Source organism: Berghia stephanieae, chromosome 4, assembly GCF_034508935.2.
Source record: "Berghia stephanieae isolate SIO BIC M18660-M18661 chromosome 4, UCSD_Bste_1.3, whole genome shotgun sequence".
Lineage (NCBI taxonomy): Eukaryota > Metazoa > Mollusca > Gastropoda > Nudibranchia > Aeolidiidae > Berghia > Berghia stephanieae.
The window spans coordinates 89,844,192-89,868,411 of NC_088363.1; the positions used below are offsets into that span (position 1 = coordinate 89,844,192).

At 37.0% G+C, this 24,220-nt stretch overlaps 1 protein-coding gene across 1 annotated transcript; it reads right to left on the reverse strand.

Moving 5' to 3' along the window:
• Positions 1-317: 317 nt before the first annotated feature.
• Positions 318-23,988, reverse strand: LOC144971539 (uncharacterized). Its single transcript, XM_078912552.1, has 15 exons — positions 23,842-23,988; positions 20,107-20,308; positions 17,252-17,632; positions 15,775-15,890; positions 13,917-14,926; positions 12,854-13,021; positions 11,518-11,605; positions 10,044-10,143; positions 9,364-9,523; positions 6,734-6,845; positions 3,928-4,087; positions 2,679-2,835; positions 1,779-1,950; positions 909-1,099; positions 318-560 (listed from the first exon to the last, which is right to left on the reverse strand). Exons 1-15 carry the CDS (start codon positions 23,847-23,849, stop codon positions 505-507), a joined length of 3,081 nt encoding a protein of 1,026 aa, XP_078768678.1. The 5' UTR covers positions 23,850-23,988; the 3' UTR covers positions 318-504.
• Positions 23,989-24,220: the final 232 nt, after the last annotated feature.

The following is a 24,220-nucleotide window of genomic DNA, read 5'->3' on the forward strand; positions in this document are numbered from 1 at the left end:
TACCAGAGAGGACGTCGGGTGCTTGGTATGGGTAGGTCTAGCGGCTCTTCTCTTTATTCTTACTATTTTGTCCGTGTCCGGAAGATTCGGAAAACGACAGAGGACGTCAGTGCCGGGTCGTCGTAGTCAGTCTCCGGTGTGGGTTAGCCCTTATACTGTTTAGTGATAATTACTCATAAGCGCGGATGCAAAAAAAAAAAAACAATAACAAAGTGATTAACTAATAACATCGGAGGGGTCTGTTCAGTTATTGATTTTTAAAGACAGGTCAAGCAACAGCAAAAGTATAATATTTTGAACCATGATTCAGACCATTCATAATATCACCACTTAGTTTTTATTTCCATTGAAATAACATAACTTCCAATATAAACGAAAAATGAACCAAATTGAGGCAAACAAATGAAATAAAGCATAAATAACAATATTGCACATAACCAAGGATGTGTGTAAATTGGATAGATGGTACGAGTAACTTCAACATCCTAAAACAACAATGGATTCCTAGCATTTGGTCTGCGCCCTGGGTAGGTCCCTGTCTATTGTCAGACGAACGAGACCTGAAATGAACGAAAAAGTCATTCATATCATCATCATCAACATCATCATCATCATCATCATCATCATCATTATCATCATCAACAACATAACATCAATATCATCTTCATCATCACTATCATCAAACACCGCCATTATTATCATAATGGGGCCAAAATACTTAAGCTTCAATCATTCTTTATGAACTGATATTATGGCAAACTGATACATAAATGTTCTGTAAATTGATACAATTCCACTCACTTTTAGCTCTCTTGCGTCCACGATTAGTGAATAGTGTTAATGATCTTGAAGGCCGATGAACTCGGCAGTAAGACGTGTATTGAAAATAATATATAGCTATGACGTACCAGCAAGGACGGACTGGAATCCAGCATTGTAATCCGTAGTCACCTCATTCTTGACATAGTCAGACCTTTTGTCCTCGTAGTTCCCACTTCTGTCAGGACCACCGACCAGAGCCCCCGTCAGCTCGTGTGGGTTGCGATCTGCTGAATTATAATTGGTCCAAGAACACGTTGCAGGTGACAGAGGGCATGATCTGATTGGTGGGAAAAGTTAGAAGGAAATTGACGTCACTCAGTCTCTTTGTTATTGTTTTTTAGCCAGCCATTTTTATGAGTAGTTCTCACTAAATTGTATTAATCGGACTATAGTCGTTTAATGGCCAAATTCGACTTACAGACTTTTCGTACGCGATCCGACAGATTTCTACAAATTAATAGGATTCAACAGTCTGATGTCACGTCGCCCAACAACAGCGAGCAGCCTGGTTCTAAACAAAGAAAATTGTTACTTTTTATTCTTCATGCTGGCTAGAACTTTTCATATATCATGTGATCAGAATGTTTAAAAGTCAAAACATGATCAGATTTATAATATTTTTCGCCTCTGGATACACTTTTAAGCTCGTCGGAGAAATATTTCATAAGTGCGTCCGCCATTGTTCCGATAGTTTATAACAATTTACTAAGTTACTATTCGTCATTACGAGGGAAGTGACGTCATGACGCTGTTCATTTTCTTAAAATTTTTATGATGTACAAGATCAATTTGAATAAGAAAAATGATGGTCGTATCGTAACGAATGTGACGATTTTCCTATTGGTGGTAAGGAGAGAGTTATTGAAGAAAACGAACATAAGATTTTAGAGCGTTAAAAAGCAATCTAAATTTCAATTATTTTTGATCTGTTACTCTTTCATTTGACTTTTACTTACGCAGCTCTGTGGTGAGGATTTCGAGGTGATTTGTCTCCATAACCAATTAGATAGCTTATCTGTTGTTCGTTGGCTCCAAGCATGAACTTGATTTGTCTTTCAGCCCAGGTACGATACTGTTCAGGATTCACACCGTTATCGGCGGCCATTAACCCTATCAGAGCAGTGTTAGCTGTTTCAGAAGACAGATAAATGGAAACGAATTAATACCATTCTAACAAGTTTGAAAACCAATCTTTTTGACATCGATTTCAAAACTTGTGTTAACAATTGGCACATTAGACCAGCGGCATGACGTCATCTTAGTATATCAAGTATATATAGTGTGTCAAGATCAGAGATTTGAAAAAAAAAACCAACCTAATTTACACTAGCTACAGAACCCAATAAATCACAATCCCTAGCGGGTGGTTGGATGGGAGCATCACCCTTGAATCATATACCTATGATGTCCGCATGGGTGTACGATCCGATAGTGATGTCGTTTCTTCTTCTCTTTACTAGCCTATCCTGCTTCTTTGGTTTGTGATTGTATTTTTGACAGGGGATATTTTTTTTTTCTGTAAATCTTCTGCCTATTTGTTCTTGGTTATTTATAATTTAGCTTATGATATCTTAAGGTTATGATTTTGATTGACATTTGTACTATTTTTGTTAGATTGCTTGTTTTTTGTTTCAGCGGTCTCTCATATAACCTCAATTGTGTTGGAAGAGACCTAAAGCAACAAACAAACAAAAATCACAATCCTTACAATATATAATAAATAATACATAAATAAATAATAAAATTCCTTTATTCATCCCATGGGGGAGATTTATCTTAGTGTCTATTCCAAGGGAAGACTGGAATAACCCAGGCGTCAGCCGCAGTGCAGTGATTACACGATTTCAGAAACTTACCGGAGTACCTTAGGGCGCCCCATTCCCTCAGCCAGGCCAATCCACAAGGTGTTTTGTTGATACCATTGTTGAAAGAAAGCCATCTAGTCATAAACTGGGTAATTTTAGAGGCGTACGTATCCTTATTTGATTCGTCTCCGTACTTTAACATCATTGTCTGTTGAAAATAAAATGATCGATGTGGGCATAGTTCTGACAAGTGTTTTATCTTGTTTTAGATAGATACGTGTGTGTGTGTGTGTGTGTGTGTGTGCGTGTGTGTGTATTTGTGTGTATGCGTGTCTGCGAGAGAGAGAGAGAGAGAGAGAGAGAGAGAGAGTGAGAGTGAGTAGTTTTGTGTTTATGGGTGTGCGTGTTATTTGTATTGTGTCCATTGTCTCTTATTGAAAGACCCTTTATACAAATTACCAGATTTTACAAATGTAGTTGAGGACCATTGAATGACAGACAAAGGTAATATGCTACGAGTATAAGCAAAATAATATAACAGGAGTCTTATCATACACCAAAGGAAATGGTGATTTATTTCTAAGTCTATATATATATATATATATATATATATATATATATATATATATATATATATATATATATATATATATATATAAGCACCCGACGTCCTCTGCTGTATTTTCTTTTTTCGAGCTTGGTATGGGTAGGTCTAACGGCTCTTCTTTTTATTCTTAGTAATTTGTCCGTGTCCGACGTCTTTATCTGGAAGACGGCAGTGCTGGGTCGTCAGAGCGTAGCCCTCGTAAAGTTATAGCCTGACACTGACCAAAGAATGACGTCAAAATGTCAATCTTTGGCCACAAATGAAAAAAAAATCGTGAGTTGTGTTCAACAGTACAACCAATGGGACCACATTTTTCTAGAACGACAACTCACTAGGCGGTGCAAAAAAAAAAAAAACAACAAATAATGACGTCAAAAGGCCAGTCTTTTTGGGTTTCGGCGTAGCCATCGTTATGTTATAGCCTGATACTGAAATCCAAAATGGACTGGCAGTTTGACGTGATTATTTGGTTTTTGCACCGAGTTGTCGTTAGTAGAGCTCATGGAAACAAGTTATTTCATTGGTTGAACTATTGAATACAACTCACGATTTATTTTCTTTTGTGGCAAAAGACTGGCATTTTTTGGTCAGTATCAGGCCATAACTTTACGAGTTTCAGTGTCAGGCTATAACTTAACGATGGCTACGGTCAGAGTCAGCCTCCGGTGTGGGTTAGCCCTAAGTCCAACTCACATAGCATCCAACTTCTTTGCTGTCCCAAGAGATTTCCCCAGGGTTTTGATTCATTCGACTCATAGCTTGCAAGGCCTTGTTTTTGTACAAGTCTTTACCAGTAGCTGCGAATAGCCATGCAGCGCCCCAACATAGCTCATCCTCAAAACCACTGTAAGATCTGTAAAATAAATAGCAGCATTTCTATAGGACATAAAAAATAAACGATGTCATGTTCTATGCGCTTAACTCTCTCCTTACCAGCCATTTTCATGATTTTCCTAACACAAAAATAGATTTTTTATCTCTCAAACACAATTGAAGTAAGTTCTTGCGGTAAATAATTTCTTTATCAAAACTTGCTCTCCAATACACTGTTCATTTTCTTTTAATTTTATGATGTACAAGATAAATTCGAATAAGAAAAATGTTGGTTGTGTCGTAACGAATGTGACGATTTTCCTATAGTTGGTAAGGAGAGGTAGTTAAAGGCCAAGATTTATATAGAACATCCACTAAACGTGCTTAAAGCGATTTACAAAGGGATTCATCACGAAAATACAGATTAACATCGTACACATGTTCACCGTAATTCTATCTCTTTTGAGTTCAACATGATTTGAAATCGAACAAATAATAACATATTTGAATTAACAAAAATTAAAGGGATTAAAAAGGCTCTTTGGTAATGTAATCGATTTTTCCAAGAAATCGATTTCTTTGATGTTATAAAAAATATTTAAATTCTGCCATGAAAACAACTTCTCAAAGAGCAAAATATAATATTTACCATCATATTTTGCATAAAAATTTAATTTTCTTTTGTTATATATATATATATATATATATATATATATATATATATATATATATATATATATATATATATATACATACATTTTTATGAGAAATTGATGTACATGGATCATATAGAGTGCACGATAATTAAGGAGCGCGAATTGTAGATAGATCTATTATCTCACATTAAAAAAAATATTGTTTCTGCCACAAAATATCTATAACAAGAAATTTCATCGCCCCGAGGAAGCCGTAAAATTGCAAAAACAAATTATATATATATATATATATATATATATATATATATAATGCAAATTTTCACTGACATTTTTGTGGCCGAGACGACTCGTTTCTGTGTTTTTTACACTTCTTCAGTCGGCGTAATCCATTGTAATATATATATATATATATATATATATATATATATATATATATTTTATATATATATATATATATATATATATATATATATATATATATATATATATATATATATAGAAGAGGCAATACATGCAATGTTGGGAGTTAAAAATCAGATTTGTTCAGGTGGTCCGTATTACAAAAAATCAGTGTTCATTGCATACGATTCCTATTGCCTGTTGTGTAAAAGTATCCCAAGTGTTATGGACCAGAAAGTAATTAATTTCATTGTCAGTATCAAGCAATCCAATTTCAGCTGATCTGCATTAATCACGTGCTTTTTGCCTGCTCCTATCAATTATTGTGATAAAGGAACTATCCGTAGGGAGCATATATTGAGAAACTCATATGACTGATCTAAATGTCTCTCATTTATTACTGTTAGAAAGGGAAAACAAATTGGTATGATGTCAGTGGCGGTACAAGTAGAAAGATAATTCATTTAAAATAGAATAAATTTTAGTATTAATTGAGTAACAGAACTTTTACTGTTCGGTCAGCTAGTCATTTAATAGTCACGTATAGCAATAAGTCATTTTAGACCCATTCATTCTGGTCCTGTCATTTCATGGTGGTCATTTCTGAATGTAATTATTATTCTCCTCCCCATATATTCTGCCGGTGTTTTTACAAACACAGTATGTGCAATATTAACCATAAATAGCACATACTGTGTTCTTTAATAAAACGGCAGAATTATAGTGATAGCAAGCTACAGAAACAATTTGTGTGACGTAATAGTGTGGAGGGTTAAATTATTACATGACTAAAGTACGATAAACATTGAGTGATGTTAATATATTTTTTTATGTCTTTCAATCAGGTAAAGCAAAATCAGAATTGTTTGAGAAGGATTAATAAAAGGTTTATTTCTTCTTACGCTTTTCAATTCAAACTTCCGATGTCGCACTTGCGAAGTCGTTTAGGTATTGGGAACTAACGTCCGAAATTCCAATATATAGAAAGCAAGAGTGCAAGATTCTTTTTTTTTAATTGAGCTTTATACAGCGCAATATCCACTAAATGTGCTCAAAGCGCGTTACAAGGGGACACTGGTCAACAGCAACATTTAACATGTAGGACGGGACATGGGGCCTGTTAGGCGATATTACAATTTTTCGGACTAAGACAACGCTGTTAGCGGCCAGGTACTCATTTTGCACCTGCGTACGTTGAGAGAATGTGAATAAAGAGCCTTTTCCAAGGACTCAACTTTGCGCCGAGCGCGAGGCTCGAACCCAGGACCTTACGATCCGAAAGCGAGTGTCATACCACAAGACAACATAGCCGCACAAATTCTTAAATTTTTATAAACGGATGCAATAGAAGGAACAAAACTCAGCTCTTTGTTATTGATTTTAGACAACCTTTGACCAGAAAACCAATACTTCAAATATCAATCGATCAAAATGATATTCTGTTTGCCCCCCCACACCCCCTCTTCCCCCCCCCCCCCCCCCCGCCAAAAAAAAGTTAATCTCAAATCTGAAGGTTACCAAAAACGTGTCGCATTTTTGTCAATGAATTGACCTCTCTGTTCTCGCATAGTAATTAATGTGACTTAATAATAAATAAAAGCTAAATCCAACGAGCAATCAAACAAACAGACCTGTAAAAAGTCGCAGCGTCAGGGATGCTCTGGTGATAAACCCTTCTATGTTTGTCAGCAAAATCGTAGAGCTGCTCAGCGGCTGTCAACATCTCTTGAGCGAATCGTGGATCTGTTGAGGAGAGTAATAATATTATGTCCAATGAAAAATGGAATAGTTTGCAGTGAAGAGAATTATTATAATTTGTATAATAACATAGGCAGCAATCCTTTTTGTCAACAATACGAATGATGGTCGTGATCACCATCAGGATGATTAGTCTCATACATCACCATCCTTATAATCTTTATCATTTCTTGTTATTATTATTATTATTATTCTGGGTGGGGATCCTGGCCTCCCATAGTGGGCAGGGTGGCACTTACTGTGTCTTCTATCCCCCTATATCTGTTTTCCAATTTGCTTTCTGTCTTTGTCTCGGAATGAGATAACTTGGTTTTTTCCTAGCCCTGGCCTGAGTCCTAGCTGGGAGGGAAACAGTCAAATGCATAGTTATTGTTTTGGGAGATGATATTTTTTTCCTTGTAAATCATCTCTCTGTTATGTATTATTATGTTTGTTATTTTAAATGTATACTGTAAGCATTTGAGTGTACTCCTCTTTGTTGGATTTTGTGCTGGTGTCCGGATGAGACTTATAGGTGATCTCAAACTAAGTACATTGATGGTTTGCTCTTGGAATCTGCATCTGATCCCTATTTGTTCCCAGTTCCCCTTTGTCTTCCTTTCTCTTGGGTGCTTTAATTGTAATTCTAGAACTTTTTACTATTCCATTTTCTTCCTTTTTACTGGCGCTGATATAACCTAAATGTGTTGCAAGCGCCGTAAAACCCTTAAAAACAAAACAAACAAAACATATATTATTATTATTATTATTATTATTATTATTATTATTATTATTATTATTATTATTATTATTATTATTATTATTATTATTATTATTATTATTATTGTTATTGTTATTGTTATTATTATTATTATTATTAGTTGTAGTAGTAGTAGTACTCGTAGTAGTAGTGGTATTAGCAGTAGTAGTAGTAGTAGTAGTAGTAGTAGTAGTAGTAGTAGTAGTAGTAGTAGTAGTAGTAGTAGTAGTAGCAGTAGTAGTAGTAGTAGTAGCAGTAGTAGTAGTAGTAGTAGCAGCAGTAGTAGTAGTAGTAGTAGTAGTAGTAGTAGTAGTAGTAGTAGTAGTAGTACTGGTAGTAGTAGTAGTAGTAGTAGTAGTAGTAGTAGTAGTAGTAGTAGTAGTAGTAGTAGTAGTAGTAGTATTACTATTATTATAATTATTATTATTGTTATTATTATCATCATTCATCATCATTATCATCATCATTATCATTATTATCATCATCAGCAACTAAACTTCACAAGCCCTTAGTTAATGTTCTATACTTTTGTTCTTTTAGGTTATTGAAACGTTCATTCGTCCGTTTGACTATTTGAATTACATTCATTAGCCGTAGTATGTAATAAAATAATATTCTTAATATGAACGACTCATGGTTTTGTATCATGAGTAATAATAAATAGTGACCTCAAAAAACTGGTTCTAATCCCATTGGAAGTGTAGAACCACTCTCTGGAGGACTGGATAATGCCTACCTAGTGTCATTGATTTTCTCTTTTTTCAAAGTGATGCATCGTAAGTTTTATTGGGAATGTATCCGTGTTGTCAATAAAGAACATCCGTCATCGTTCTTTTACGCCTCGGAATTCTAAGAATCATCCGCCTATGCATCCTGCTACTAAAATAAAATAAACCACCTAATGATTCAATATGAAACCTTTTCATTATTCGTCCTCCAAAAGGCTGGTCACATCAACGCGTCCAATGAGTTTGGAACCGGAGGAGTAGGAGGTGTTACGTCACGAATCTCTGCCCTATCTCTAGTTGTCGAGTATTTGTCTCAAAATCTTCTCATAATGTTGCTTTTGTTTCTGAATTTCAAAATGAGCTTTTATATAGCGCAATATCCACTAAATGTGCTCAAAGCGCTTTACAAGTGTCCCTGGTCAACAGCAACATTTAACATGTAGGACGGGACATAACGCCTATTAGGCGATATTACAATTTTTCGGACAAAGACAACACTGTTAACGGCCAGGTACTCATTTTACACCAGAGTACGGTGAGAGAATGTGAGTAAAGAGTCTTTTACAAGCCCGAGGCTCGAACCCAGGACCTTCCGATCCGAAAGCGAGTGTCATACCACAAGACCACATAGCCGCAAGAATGATCTTTTTGACCTTCAGGTCGATCATCATATTACCATTAGACTAGAAAATATGATACCATCACTCCGAAACCAGAAGATTTATCAATTACAAAAGCTATGTATTAGGGCTGCCAGATGGCCTCGTTTATGTGCCAAAAATAGCCACAGAGAGAATAGGGTTTCTATTACCGATGGTTTTTTTCAAATGGGTCACAGTCAGTAATAGTAGTGTGTGGCCACGTGAGGTTCTATTTTGCCACTTTTGAATCAAAATTGGCTACGAAGCACTCTAGCCACCTGGCAGCCCCGATGTATCCATCCATTCCTCCGGAATAAACGGTTTTACACTTTCAATGAAATAGGAACCAGTTTTTTGACGTCACGCTTTTCTTCCCTATTGACCTATTCACTAACCGTAAGCTTCGAAGGCCATAGAGCCAGCTGCCAAAGCTGCGGCAGTCTCTCCTGCCAGGTCAGAACCACCGTTGTTTTCATCTAGTTTGTAAGCGGGTCTGGCGATGGAAATGTCTTCGGGTCTCCCCCATTGGCCGTGGTCATCGCTCCCCTTTCCAACCTGGATGATGATGATGATGATAGTGATGATGATGATGATGATGATGATGATGATGATGATGATGATGATATTAATAATGATGATGATGATGATAATGATTATAGTGATGATGATGATGATAATGATAATTATGATAGTGATGATGATGATGATGATAGTGACGATAATGATGATGATAGTGATACTGATGATGAGGATGATGATTATGATAGTGATGATGATGATGATGATGATGATGATGATTTTTGTTGTACATTTTTGACATAATTTGGGGGATACAGGACAATATGGCATCACTGCCTGTTGGTTGCCTTTTTCAAACTTTGGTGAAAGTAAAATATCAGTAAGTAAACGAAGTCAGTGGCACAATGGGTGATATTGATAATGAATGAATATTTTTTCAGATTTTCCGCTTATTCCTTAGCACAGATCAAAAACATTTTTTAAAAAGTTATCAATCAAAATCAAGCAGATCTTATCACCGCTACCGAGTCATATTATCAGATTTCCCCTAACTTACCTGGCCATAGAAAGTCTGTTCGTCATTACTCCAGCATTTGAGGAAGTATTCCAAAGGATGGCGCATCATTTTATACATCATCTCCAACTCTCCGGTTGCTCTGAAAACGATGGTAATGATATAAAATATTAAATAAAAGAATTAGATGGAGAATGATTTTAACATATTTTCTTCGTCATACTCATGGCGGCTATGTGGTTTAGTGGTATGACACTCGCTTAAGGGCCGGAAGGTCCTGGATTCGAGCCTCGCTCGGCGCATAGTTGAGTCCTTGGATGGAAAAGACTCTTCACTCACAGTCTCTCACCGTACTCAGGTGTAAAATGAGTACCTGGGCGTTAAGAGCGTTGTCTTAGTCCGAAAAAAAATGTAATGTCGCTTAAAAAGCGTCATGTCCCGTCCTACATGTTAAATGTTGCTGTTGGCCAGGGGTTCCTTGTAAAGCGCTTTGAGTAGATTTAGTGTATATTGAGCTATATTAAAATCTCAATTTATGACAAAATTTGTCATTGCTTGCAGTGCTGAAAGAGTGCTTTGACCAATTCACCTGCTAAGGGCTGCAGATCACAAGGGCGTGTCTCGAATTTGAAACCTCAATGTTACGGAGCAAAGACTATAGATAGTTCGAAGATGACGTCACTCAGGTCTTTGTTATCGGTTTTTTTTTTTTTTTTGCCATCTGCGTTTATGAGTAATGCTCACTGAACTGTATTAACCCGACTATAAACTTTCATGGATACACACCGTTTTGTGTGTTGGTCCGTTATACTTCTGGATGGCAATGTTTTGAGCTTCTAAGCCAAGCGCATACTATCTATACTACCAACATTCCATGCTGCCACGTAGATCATATTTATTTATATAAAACTGGCATAGAACCCAGAGCTTGCTTCTGCTTTTTTTTTTGTGAAGGTGGGGGGGGGGGGGGGGTGGGCATTGTTTGAGGTAAAAGAACTTTAAATAGTTCTTTTGTTGGATATCGTTATAACATGTGATAGGAGAATCAAATATATATTATATAAATGAGTTATTATCATAAATGATTAAATCAACCCTTTTGTACATCTTCGGGAAATATCAAAGCCAAAATTCACTTCTAGGTCTAAATATTTTTCACAGCCAATCAAGTTGAAAACTATGAAATTTGAGAAAAGTTGCTTGATGCCTTTCCCATACATGTGACCATAACTTCATGAAAAATCACCCGATTTACTTCAAATAAAGATTAAAATGCTCTGGGGAGCATGCTTTCAGAAAATTCAACAAGAATGAAAATCCAAAATTTTCACCTTCGGAGTGACACATATATCTTATTTATCTCGCTTTCTATTTATCCATCTATCTCATGCTCTTTCTTCACACTTTCCATTCTCTTTGTCCTTCCACCCTTCCACCCCCTCTCTCTTTGTCTTTTAATCTGGCTTTATACCATCTATTGAAAATGGTTATATTTTGACATTTATGCGCTTCTTACTTATATGCTTCCTTGAATTCCACCAGTCCCCATAGAAGATTAGTTACAGATGCCGCCATTGGGAAGCCAAACTTGACATAATCACCAGCTGGGGAACACAATAAATATTGTGGTAATTAAAAATAATTGAGCTTTTATATAGCGCAATATCCACTAAACGTGTTCAAAGCGCTCTACAAGGTGTCTTTATAGCAACATTTGACATGTAGGACGGGACATGACGCCTGTTAGGCGATATTACAATTTTTTTCGGACAGAGACAACGCTGTTAACGGCCAGGTACTCATTTTACACCTGAGTACGGTGAGAGAATGTGAGTAAAGAACCTTCTCCAAAGACTCAACTATGCGCCGTGCAAGTCTCGAAACCAGGACCTTCCGATCCGAAAGCGAGTGTCATACCACTATACCACATAGCCGCACCAATCGGGAAGGAGAGTCGTGACGTCACGCCTTGTACATTCCCGATTCAAAACTCCTTGGAAAGGTGTATGAAACCAATCCTTCGGAGGATTAATAATAGATAAGTTACATAATAAATCATAAGACGGTATAACGCCGGTATTTTTGTTTGTCTTCTTTTTGTTTAAAAAAGTATTTTTGGGGCTTTTTTTTCACTCAAATTTGATAATTTATATTGTTAAGTGCCAAGCTTGTGCTTTACACGAGAATGAGCGCTGTATAAAACCAATTTGATAGGGCGGGTCATATTTTAAAATAATTGCTTCTCAATATCTGCCGAATGTTTTCAATTTGAAAAGAGACATACTTAACTTTTGAATATATCAATTAGATCCAAGCAATTAATAAATCGTCGAGCTGCTTATGCTTTCGGATAATCCCCTTAAATATAATTCATGTCTATCACTGCAAATTGAAAATTTGGAATAATACTTATAGTCATTGAGCAACAAGTTTTAAACCGAGCAGACCTTTTGACATCATATATAAAAAATATTTAAAAAATTGAGCTTTATATAGCGCAATATCCACTAAATGTTCTCAAAGCGTTTAAGGGGTCCCTGGTCAACAGCAACATTTAACATGTAGGACGGGACATGCCGCCTGTTAGGCGATGCTACAATTTTTCGGACTAAGACAACGCTGTTAACGGCCATGTACTCATTTTAGACCTGAGTACGGTGAGAGAATGTGAGTAAAGAGGCTTTTCCAAGGACTCAACTATGCGCCGAGCACGAGGCTAGAACCCAGGACCTTCCGATCCGAAAGCGAGTGTCATACCACAAGACCACATAACCGCACAAAAAAAAGTAAACATTATTGTCATAATCTATCTGCCATCATATACTGAAAATGTAGTCAATCGGCCAACTCACCATCATACCATCCGCCAACCAAGTTTTTGCCAACGTCACTTCCGTCGTTCATGGCTGAGTTAACTGTTCGCCACGGCACAATGTTGTCATTGATTGGTCCTGAACGTTGGGCGAAATAAAACTGCATGGATTTGTCCATGGCATCTCCGTAGTCATATGCAGCTTCGGCTGTTGACGCAATGGCATACAGCGTTATACTGTGTTGCTTAAAGGACTGTATACTATCTGTTTAAGTAACATCAGAATTTTGATTTAACATAACCCGGGGGTTCTAACATTTTGCCTTGCACAATTCTACCCCGGAAGAATCATCAAACAAATTAATGTGGCACAATTTTATTTTAAAAATTAATTTTGTTTATGACATTGAACGTTTGGTAATTTAATTGATAATTTTTTTGAAAAATTAATGATTTCACCTTTCTCTGAGTACTTATGGCTGGCGTTAATTTGAATCGCTAATGCAATTTAGGCATATAATTTGATAGCTATATGGTCTGAGACGTTCTACTGTTCCTTGTTGTTAATTATCTTATTAATATTATTTATTATTACAATAAAAGCCGTTAAAATTGACATATCAAATTTGATTGCTCGAGACAAATTCGATCATTTTTGTTCACCAATGTTGTGTGACTATTCCTATTTCACGACTTATTTTGATATTATGAGGATCGATCGTTCAAAACTTATAGCAGTTTACTCTAGCTAATTAAAAAAAAACATAATACTCTAGCTAGAGTCTAATTCTTTTTTTTAACATAATATAGACATGTAGATATAGACATACCTTCAACTTTAGATATTTTGTAGATCTACGAATGTCATTCCAACTACCATTTGCATTAACAAATTTACTTTTAAAAACTTGTTATTAAGAGTGAAAATTTGCCCCTCCTAGCTTCATCAGGGTTTTAAAAAGTTAACTTATTTGCAGGAAACAAAAAGTCGATTGTTATTAAGTAAGTTATAATGATTACTTGTTAGACCCCAGGCCAGTCACTACTTAAGATTTCAAGCCGGCAGGTCTATTAAACTGATAAACGCAAGATAGAGTATTCACCTGGAACATATACAGGGGATGCAGGTGTATTTGGTATAGTTGTTGGCTGTTGGGTTGTTGGTGCATTTGTTGGCTGTTGGGTTGTGGGTGCATTTGTTGGCTGTTGGGTTGTGGGTGCATTTGTTGGCTGTTGGGTCGTGGGTGCATTTGTTGGCTGTTGGGTTGTGGGTGCATTTGTTGGCTGTTGGGTTGTGGGTGCATTTGTTGGCTGTTGGGTCGTGGGTGCATTTGTTGGCTGTTGGGTTGTGGGTGCATTTGTTGGCTGTTGGGTTGTGGGTGCATTTGTTGGCTGTTGGGTTGTGGGTGCATTTGTTGGCTGTTGGGATGTGGGTGCATTTGTTGGCTGTTGGGTTGTGGGTGCATTTGTTGGTTGTTGGGTTGTGGGTGCATTTGTTGGCTGTTGGGTCGTGGGTGCATTTGTTGGCTGTTGGGTTGTGGGTGCATTTGTTGGCTGTTGGGTCGTGGGTGCATTTGTTGGCTGTTGGGTTGTTGGTGCATTTGTTGGTTGTTGGGTTGTGGGTGCATTTGTTGGTTGTTGGGTTGTGGGTGCATTTGTTGGCTGTTGGGTCGTGGGTGCATTTGTTGGCTGTTGGGTTGTTGGTGCATTTGTTGGCTGTTGGGTTGTTGGTGCATTTGTTGGTTGTTGGGTTGTGGGTGCATTTGTTGGTTGTTGGGTTGTGGGTGCATTTGTTGGCTGTTGGGTCGTGGGTGCATTTGTTGGCTGTTGGGTTGTTGGTGCATTTGTTGGTTGTTGGGTTGTGGGTGCATTTGTTGGTTGTTGGGTCGTGGGTGCATTTGTTGGCTGTTGGGTTGTCGGTGCATTTGTTGGCTGTTGCGTTGTTGGCTGCTTGGTAGTTGGTGGCTCTGGAGTTGTGGGTGGAACGGTTGTCGGCGGTGGCACAGTTCCGCCTTGGTTGGGGTCCGTATTGAATTCTCCGTTATGACAAGAGCTGGTGTAGCGTCCCTTGATGATTGCCGGTTTTTTGTTCTTTTTGTGTCTAATCAAAAATCTGGATGAAATTATAAACAATGTGATATCCTTAATACATGAATATATTGCATTAATGTAACGTTTATTTTCCTGTAATTTTATTAAACATGAAGAGTTTTACATTTTTTATGGACAATAACGCATTAATAACCACAATTATAAACATGATGAAACACCAATATTACTTTGCAATGTGATGATATTACGTGCAAAAAAACACACACTTTTTTTCAGTGGCAGACATACTTGGCAACACGTTAGAGTTATCAAACTTCGACTTTGTTTGACGTCAAAGTGTTCAAGACATTTTGCAATATTTTACTACAACATTTCGATTCTTAAAAATCTAAATAAAAATATTTGGAGCAGCATGGTTCAGCGGTACGATCTTCACTTCGTACACGAAATGCTCCGAGTTCGATTTACCCGCTGCGCTGCGTGGCCTTGAGCAAATCACCTCACTCTAGGTCAGTTAGCGACGCTGCACTGCAGTGGACGCCTGGATTATTCCTGTCTTTTATTGGAATAAATCCCAAAGTCAAATTTCCCCAATGAGATAAAGGGAATTTTCAAACTTTTTATTTAATTTCAGATTCTATGCATTTTTGTAACCTTTTATGTTTCAAACAATTTGTTTCATGCAATTGGATTAGAAAATGATTTAATTTCTTTAAACTCATATTTGCAACAACAAAAAACACAGATTAAGATGAAAATATCTTTGACGTTAAAATTTGACTCCACCTGACTAAGCAGCGCTTGAAATTCCAAGTGTTTGCTTGCCTATTTTGATTGTTGTTTACAATTTTTTACATGGGAAATACATAGTAGGTCAACAGCGATTCACTTCTATATAATATTGCTTACCTGTGACATTCAGGGTTATTTGGTTGAGCTTTAATGCTTTCTGTGTTCTTCATGAGAATTCTAAGCACTTTCCTGCGTTTCATTTTTATCCTGTCAACTACAGCCATGGTCCATATCTGATAAAATGACGATACCAAATGTGAGGTTTCAAAAGTGATGGGTGTTAATTAATGAAAGCCTCAGTTTATTTGCCTCAAGAAGAAAATCTTGATAATTTTTTTTGAGTAAATAAAAGAAATTTATAGATTGGAATTCAATTTATACAACCAAATTTGTAATGCAGTTGTATACAAAGACCAATCAAGATTGCAATATAGACTATGTGATATCGAATAATTTTTAAAAATATAATAATCATAAATGTGTATATATATATATATATATATATATATATATATATATATATATATATATATATATATATATATATATATATATATCGAGCCACAAATTAAATGTCTTGCACATTAACGGTTATAAAATGTACATGGATTACAACAACAGTATAATTCAAAAGCAAAATATAAATTCAAAATAACGCGTTTCTTGTGAATGTAGATATTAAGAAATTGAACCAATAAGACACCCCAGAATTTAACGTTCAGTTTAACTGGTTACAAACCAAGACTACAAATTCAAAATCTGTGCGTCTTCGAATTTTCAAGTGAATAAAAAAGCATGATTTTGGTCGAAAAAAAAACATGAACTCGTGGGGTAATTTAACGATTAGAATAAGGAACTAAATCAAACGAAAGTTACTAGAACTCAGGGCAAACGTTGTTTACATGCTCAGGAATTGTATTTCCCAGTTTTCACAATAACGATCATTAGACTCGTCCTTGTTTATTGCCGACAGCGGCCGCTCTCTGCTTCCACGACAGCTTGGCATCGCCTGTTCATCGACTTGATAACTTTGGCTATCCGCTCTTGAGGTAAATCTTTTCAGGCATTAATCGAAATAGCACGGAGGTTGTGAACGTCATTCACTTGTAGGCGTCGCAAGCTCTACCTAACATGTCCCAGACGTGCTCGATGGGATTGAGGTCAGGGCTGAGCGTCGGTCATGGCAAAATGTTGAATTCTTGCTGGTCCTTATACCTTTAGTATAATTATATTGTATTTTAGCCCTTTTGACAGACACTAACAGAGTGGTGTAGTTGTTGCTGTAAAGAAAAAAAAACCCAAACAAATGATATACGAAGACCACAGGGGAAAAACGATCAGAGTCACATTTTCAGCTTTTGAGAAAATCAAAATTAAAGTTTGGAAACCCATTGAAAACGCCACATGATAATATGAATTGAACTGGATGTGAAATACTAAACTTATATATTTTGACCACAAGTCAGATGCGTATAAAAAACAAGCTCTTGGTTGAGTTTAATACCAAATTATTGTGACATTAGAACAGTAAGTGTCTTTCGGACTTTGATCGATTTTCCCCTGTGGCCTTCTAACATGAGTTGTATCTATTCACCTCAAGGTCATTGATGGGTCGAGAAAACAAAAGCTCCATCTCCCAGCCACAGGTGATGTCATAGATATGGTCAATACAGATTGCCGCTGTCATCCCGCCAGGCCAGGACGTCTCGATCTCCAGGCGAGAAGACTGATCTGATTCTTCCTCTTCTTCTTCACTGTCATCATCAACAGTCGGCTCGGCGGATACATCCGAAAACTCTCCATTGTTACAAATACGAGTGTAGGACGCCGTCGCGGTTGGTTGGGTTCGGGTAAAAAAGGCGTTGAACCGGTGGCAGGTTCCGTTCAGTTCTTGTTCATTCCAGTGTTTGTTCTCTAGGACTACTTTGGTCCCCCCGTTGAACGGTTCTTCCGACAGTATTGTAGCATCCCATATCTGAAAAGGGGAAAAGAATCGGAATATATTTTTTGTGACTCTTCGCCTCAAAACGGTATTAAGTCGGGTTGGCTAAGATGTTGAAAATTGAATTTACTGTATTCGTGGCTTGGGCTGGTATAATAATGTAATATCTCCTCTAGAAACAAAGTCCAGTGGTGGTGGTGACGGTGATCAGTTAGCATATAAGTGGAATAAAAATCTCAAAACTCTGATCCCGTCGCTTTAGTTAGGCATAAGGTATTTTTCAAACGTTATCAAATCCGACCAAACTTGTAAGAGAGAGAGAGAGAGAGAGAGAGAGAGAGAGAGAGAGAGAGAGAGAGAGAGAGAGAGAGAGAGAGAGAGAGAGAGAAAATAAGTAGGAGTGAAATATCTGCTCAATGTTATAGTTATCATATAACGTTATAACAAGTGTAACTAAATGACAAATTGCCATGTTTATGGACAATATAAAGACCTATTATTATTATTTATTTGTGTTCTTGTGGTAATGAAAATGTTGCTGCTTGAAGTTCGAAGGAAATAATTTAAAGATACGTATTGATTTGTAAGCTTCAATGTATTAGACGAAGATATATACGGTGGACGTGTCGGGTTTCCCCTTTATCAGCATCCTTAGTGTTTCATTCATTGTGTTTTGTTGATAAAGGGAAACCCGAAACGTCCCGGAGAGAATTCGGGAATTTTCTATTCCGGCTTCCTGATCATTCGACGCAAACCGGGAAGTGAGTCACACATTTCAGGTGGGTAGTATTCCAATTTATATTCTGTAAAGAGAGTAGCAGTAAATTGCTAATATCTAACACATGCTATTGACATTGGTATAATTCGGGCTGCGTAGGTGTGATTTTGTGATTTTGTGCGCGATGCGGTCTAGTGGTATGACACTCGCTTTCGGATCGGAAGGTCCTGGGTTCGAGCCTCACACTCTGCGCATAGTTGAGTCCTTGGAAAAGACTATACTTACATTATCTCACCGTACTCAGGTGTAAAATTAGTACCTGGCCGTTAACAGCGTTGTCTCTGTCCGAAAAAAAATTGCAACGTCACCTAACAGACGTCATGTCTCGTTCTGCTTGTTAAGTATTGCTGTTGGTCAGGAACCCATTGTAAAGCACTTTGAGCACGTTTAGTGGATATTGCTCTATATAAAAGCTCAAGATTTTGTGTGTGTGTGTGTGTGTTGTTTTTTTGTTGTTTTTATTTTTTTTTTATCAAAGAACGTATATTATAATACGTTCGGTTTGTTAATCTGATCCGGTCGAATCACTGTAAGAAAAATATACTTGGGCTTTAAAATGTCTAGTGCAATATCCATTAAAGGTGCTCAAAGCGCTTTACAGAGGGTCCCTAGCCAACAGCAACATTTAACATTTAGGATAAGACATGACGCCTGTTAGGCGATATTACAATTTTTTCAGAGACAACGCTGTTAACGGCCACGTTCCCATTTTGCACCAGAGTACGATGAGAGAATGTGAGTAAAGAGCCTCTTCCAAGGACTAAACTATGCGCCGCTCAGAGCGGGGCTCGAACTCAGGACCTTCCAGCATACCACGAGTGCCATACAACTCGACCACATAGCCGTTTTTTGATAGTGGATGGACATTCGTTGTGGCCACTAACAGTAATGAGAGAAAGATTTGAGCTTTTAAACAAACAATACTTCGATAAAGAAAAAGAAAAACAAAATGTAATTGTGCCTAACTTGCGTCTTCTCTCATCCTACATATTACATGTGGTGTAGACTTGGGACCATTTGTAAAGTGTTTTGAGTACATTTAGTGGATTTGTGCTATATGAAACCTCAAGTGTATTTTCCTGAAATATTAGTTCAATACAGTTTGATATATGTTGGAAATTGGAGATAGCCGCGCTATAGATAGTTCAAAGATGATGTCACTCAGGTCTTTGTTATTGTTTTTTGCCATCCGCGTTTATGAGTAATGCTCACTGAACTGTATTAACCTGACTATAAACGTTCATGGATACACACAGTTTTGTGTGTTGGTCCGTTATACTTCCGGATGGCAATGTTATGAGCTTCTTAGCCAAGCGCATACTATCTATACATAATTGTGTGGAAACGATATTTGGAAATTGGATTACAGCGGCGTGTCGTCAAGCACGGGTTTTTACAAATAAAGATCCGATTAAACTGAAGCTTGACACGGGCAGGGAGTCACGGTAGATCAGTTGGTAGAGCACTCACTTCATACGTAAAGAGACCAAGATCGATCCCGGGTTCAGGTCGAAATTTTTCTGACCCCCTGTTCCGCCCAGCTGTAACTGGGTATAATGGGGTCTGTTAGATCTGGCGGAAAGTGCTTTGCGATAGATAAGCGTCATATCCAAAGGGTAGCAAGCAATTTCTATTGTCCGTTTCACGCTATAGAAACCAGGATAAACTCCGACTCCATGGGTCTGACGCTCTTACGGACTACTTCCATTCCATTGATCATATGGGTTACCTCCATTCTAGTGATAGGATCTGAGAAAATCACTTCAAGTTGCCATCCGCATTGGATGTCCAGAGAGTGCAGCATACAAATGTGGGCCGTCATACCAGTGGGCCAGTCATGCTCCACATCCAGGTAGGACGATTGCTCCGCCGACACAAACTGCAGCAAAAACAAACTGGCAGCACCCACTGCTAGAATAAGCAGAGTTTTACTGTAAAGAAAGATAAAAAAAAATATTATGATCAAAGTTATACTTCTAAGTTTTATTTTATCGTCATGACAATTATGCATATTTCCAGATCGTGCTAGAACACAGTTTATAAAACAATAATTGTAAAGCACTTTTAAAAAATTGAGCTTTTATATAGCGCAATAACCACTAAACGTGCTCAAAGCGCTTTACAAGGGGTCCCTGTCCAACAGCAACATTTGACATTTAGGACAAGACATGATGCCTGTAAGGCGATTTTATATTTTTTTCGGACGAGACAACGCTGTTAACGGTCAGGTACTCATTTTACACTTGGGTACGGTGAGAGAATGTGAGTAAAGAGCCTTTTCCAAGGACTCAACTATGCCCCGAGCGAGGCTCGAACCCAGGACCTTCCGATCCAAAAGCGAGTGTCATACCACAAGACCACATATCCACACACTTATTTGTCTACCCGTACGTGCATATGTTTACAGGTCTGATAAAGGAACGCAATCATGGGCTTGATTTAACAAGGCTCTAACTCTAACGGACTTTATTATTTTGCATTGGTTTGACAGTATTTCCATTATAACAATGAGTATATAACAATTTGGAAAAGAGACCTGCGAAAAGAGAGATATACAACATCGTTACACCCCGTTCATGTCAATAATTTACCTTGATACGTAAAATGCTTTAAGATTGTATAGATACCAAAAATATATGTAGCTACATCAAAAACCCACAATCACGAATCATCAACCATGCTTAATAATCTGAGTGAAAAATAATGATGCAATTACATAAGGGAGAGATAGAGACAAAGATAGATAGATAGTGTGTGAGAGAGAGAGAGAGAGAGAGAGAGAGAGATAGGAGAGAGAGAGAGATAGATAGATAGGTAGGTAGATAGATAGATAGATAGATAGATAGATAGATAGATAGATAGATAGATAGATAGATAGATAGATATATATATATATATATATATATATATATATATATATATAGAGAGAGAGAGAGAGAGGAGAGATAGATAGATAGATAGATGGAGAGAGAGAGATAGATAGATGGAGAGAGAGAGAGAGAGGAGAGATAGATAGATGGAGAGAGAGAGAGGAGAGGTAGATAGATGGAAGAGAGAGAGAGAGAGGAGAGATAGATAGATGGAGAGAGAGAGAGAGAGAAGAGAGATAGATAGATGGAGAGAGAGAGAGAGAGGAGAGATAGATAGATGGAGAGAGAGAGAGGAGAGATAGATAGATGGAGAGAGAGAGAGAGAGGAGAGATAGATAGATGGAGAGATAGATAGATGGAGAGAGAGAGAGAGGAGAGATAGATAGATAGATAGATGGAGAGAGAGAGAGAGAGAGAGAGAGAGAGAGAGAGAGAGTAAATTCCTCCCCGTAACTCACGTTCATGGGGTCAAGTCGAAATGGGTGCAGGCCTTAGTGCACAAAGTAACAGGTCTGATAGGGGAACGCGATTTTGGGTTTGATTTAACATCGAGGTAATGATATTTATTTTGCGATGTTTGAGAATTTTTCCAATACAACAATAAGCCCATAATAATTTGGCTTTATAGACCTGCAAACTAGTACACGTAGGTCCAGATGATTCTCTGTTGACATTTTCATTTTCAATTCCATTGATTTGCCTTCATATTATTATTTTTATTTTAAATGCTTCCTTGTTTTATGAATGGTTTTTGATTAGAAGTGATGTAACAATACGAAATAGATAATAGTGTGAAATTGAATGTAAGCTAAAAACAGGATGAATGAAACACCACAGATGAATGAGATAATGTGGTAGTGACGTAATTAAGATGAATAATGATCTTGTTTTGTTGATAAAGGGGAAACCCGAAACGTTCAGTTGATATGTTTTTATAATTAAATTGAAACTTACATGTAACAATACGAGTAAATCACGTACATAGGGTTATAAACTCTCGTTTTAATTAAAACATTTTAATCGACAAGATGGTGAAAATCTTAAATCAAAACGTGTGTTTATAACCCAATAAAGGTGTTCTAGTTTTTACTATGTACACAAATGAATACAGAACGGTTTTGATTTGAAGGCCAATCAATTGTAATAAGCTTTGAGTATTGAGCTTTTTTTTTTTTTAAAATATATATATAGCGCAATATCCACTAAATGTGCTCAAAGCGCTTTACAAGGGGTCCCTGGTCAACAGCAACATTTAACATGTACGACGGGACATGACGCCTGTTAGGCGATATTACAATTTTTCGGACAAAGACAACGCTGTTAACGGCCAGGTACTCATTTTACACCTGAGTACGGTGAGATAATGTGAGTAAAGAGCCTTTTCCAAGGACTCAACTATGCGTCGAGCGCGAGGCTCGAACCCAGGACCTTCCGATCCGAAAGCGAGTGTCATACCACTAGACCACATAGCCGCACCAATTGAATAAGTTTGATAATAAGTACATTAGCCATTTTTGTTTCTAGAGTCACATTGCTAGTAACAAGATATCACGGATTTGACAAAAAACTACGTTTTGATTTCCATGTTATTCCGAAATTCAAAACATTTATAATTATAATAGATCTTCTTTCAATACTAGTTGAAACAAAGGATACACTTTACTTTGCAGTTTGAAAGCTAATTTATTAACTAATTAAATGAAGTCAAAACTAATGCTATTTTAACACAGTTAATTAGTTAATTCGTTTTCAAACTGATATTGATTGTGATTGAAGGATCGAAATTATGAAAAACTAGATCGTTTATATAGGGCAATATCCACAAAACGTGCTCAAATCACTTTACAAAGGGTTCCTAGCGAACATCAACATATGTAGGATAAGTAAGGCGATATGATATTGTTTTCCAACAGAAACAAAGATGTTAACAGCCAGGTACTCATTTACTTATGAGTACGGTGAGAGGATGTGAGTAAAGAGTCTTTTGCAGCGCTCAGAGCGGGAGTCGAACTCGGGACATTCCAATCCGGAGGCGAGTGTCATACCACTAGACCACATAGTGCACAATGAATGTGACCCTTTGACTCCAAATCAGCCGATTTTGATGTTGAAAATAGAATGCATTGTCAGAAATAAGAGGCTCAGGTCAAGTTTTGATGTTATATTTAGGAGAAGGGATAATGTTTTACAAATACCGTATTTTTATATGTATGCTCATTACTTCTTTAATTCTCTCCTTACCAGCCATTTTCAGGATTTCCCCCAAAACTTCACACCCAACTAAAACAAAAATATATTTTTTTTCACTCAAACACAATTGTAGTAATATTAAGTTCTTGCGATAAATAATTTTTTAAGCAAAACATGCTCTACAACACACTGTTCATTTTCTTTAGATTTTATGATGTTCAAAAGAAATTTGAATTTTAAAAATGTTGGTTGTATCGTAACGAATTTGACGATTTTCCTATAGTTGGTAAGGAGAGGGTTAAATTAATCTTTCTTTATCTGTTCCATTACGACACAAAAACTCCTCTCAGAATTGCGGGTCTTTAACGACTAGCTATCTAAATTTTCACTGAGATTTTACTCACCTCCACATTGTAGAATACGATATCTCGAGTCCTCCGTCTTTTGGAGCAAAATGGGTGGACTATCAAACAAAAATGAGCCAATTATATTATTAATTTCACAACGTATTTTATACTATAATATCAGAATTAATTGACAGTATCATCCATAAAGTTAATAGCATATCAGTATCAGCAGTTATATAAAGTCGTCGATGTAAAGGTTGTTGCAAGTGTTGCTTCGATTCTCCAATACTAATAAGATCAATGTCGCTAATGAACTCATCCTGGTCATAATGGGTCATTTTATAGTAATACCGGAGATGATTTTCATCCGTTTTTCCCATAAATGTTTGTTTGTATTCGTAGTGCGTCAGACATCCATGGCATTTTAATGTTGTTT

Excerpts from the sequence above, each read along its gene's own strand:
- LOC144971539 (XM_078912552.1), bottom strand. Across the intron at positions 2,836-3,927 it reads GCAAAGAAGTTGGATGCTAT|ACAATGATGTTAAAGTACGG; the intron begins GTGAGTTGGACT and ends TATTTTCAACAG. Across the intron at positions 1,100-1,778 it reads AATCCTCACCACAGAGCTGC|ATCATGCCCTCTGTCACCTG; the intron begins GTAAGTAAAAGT and ends CCCACCAATCAG.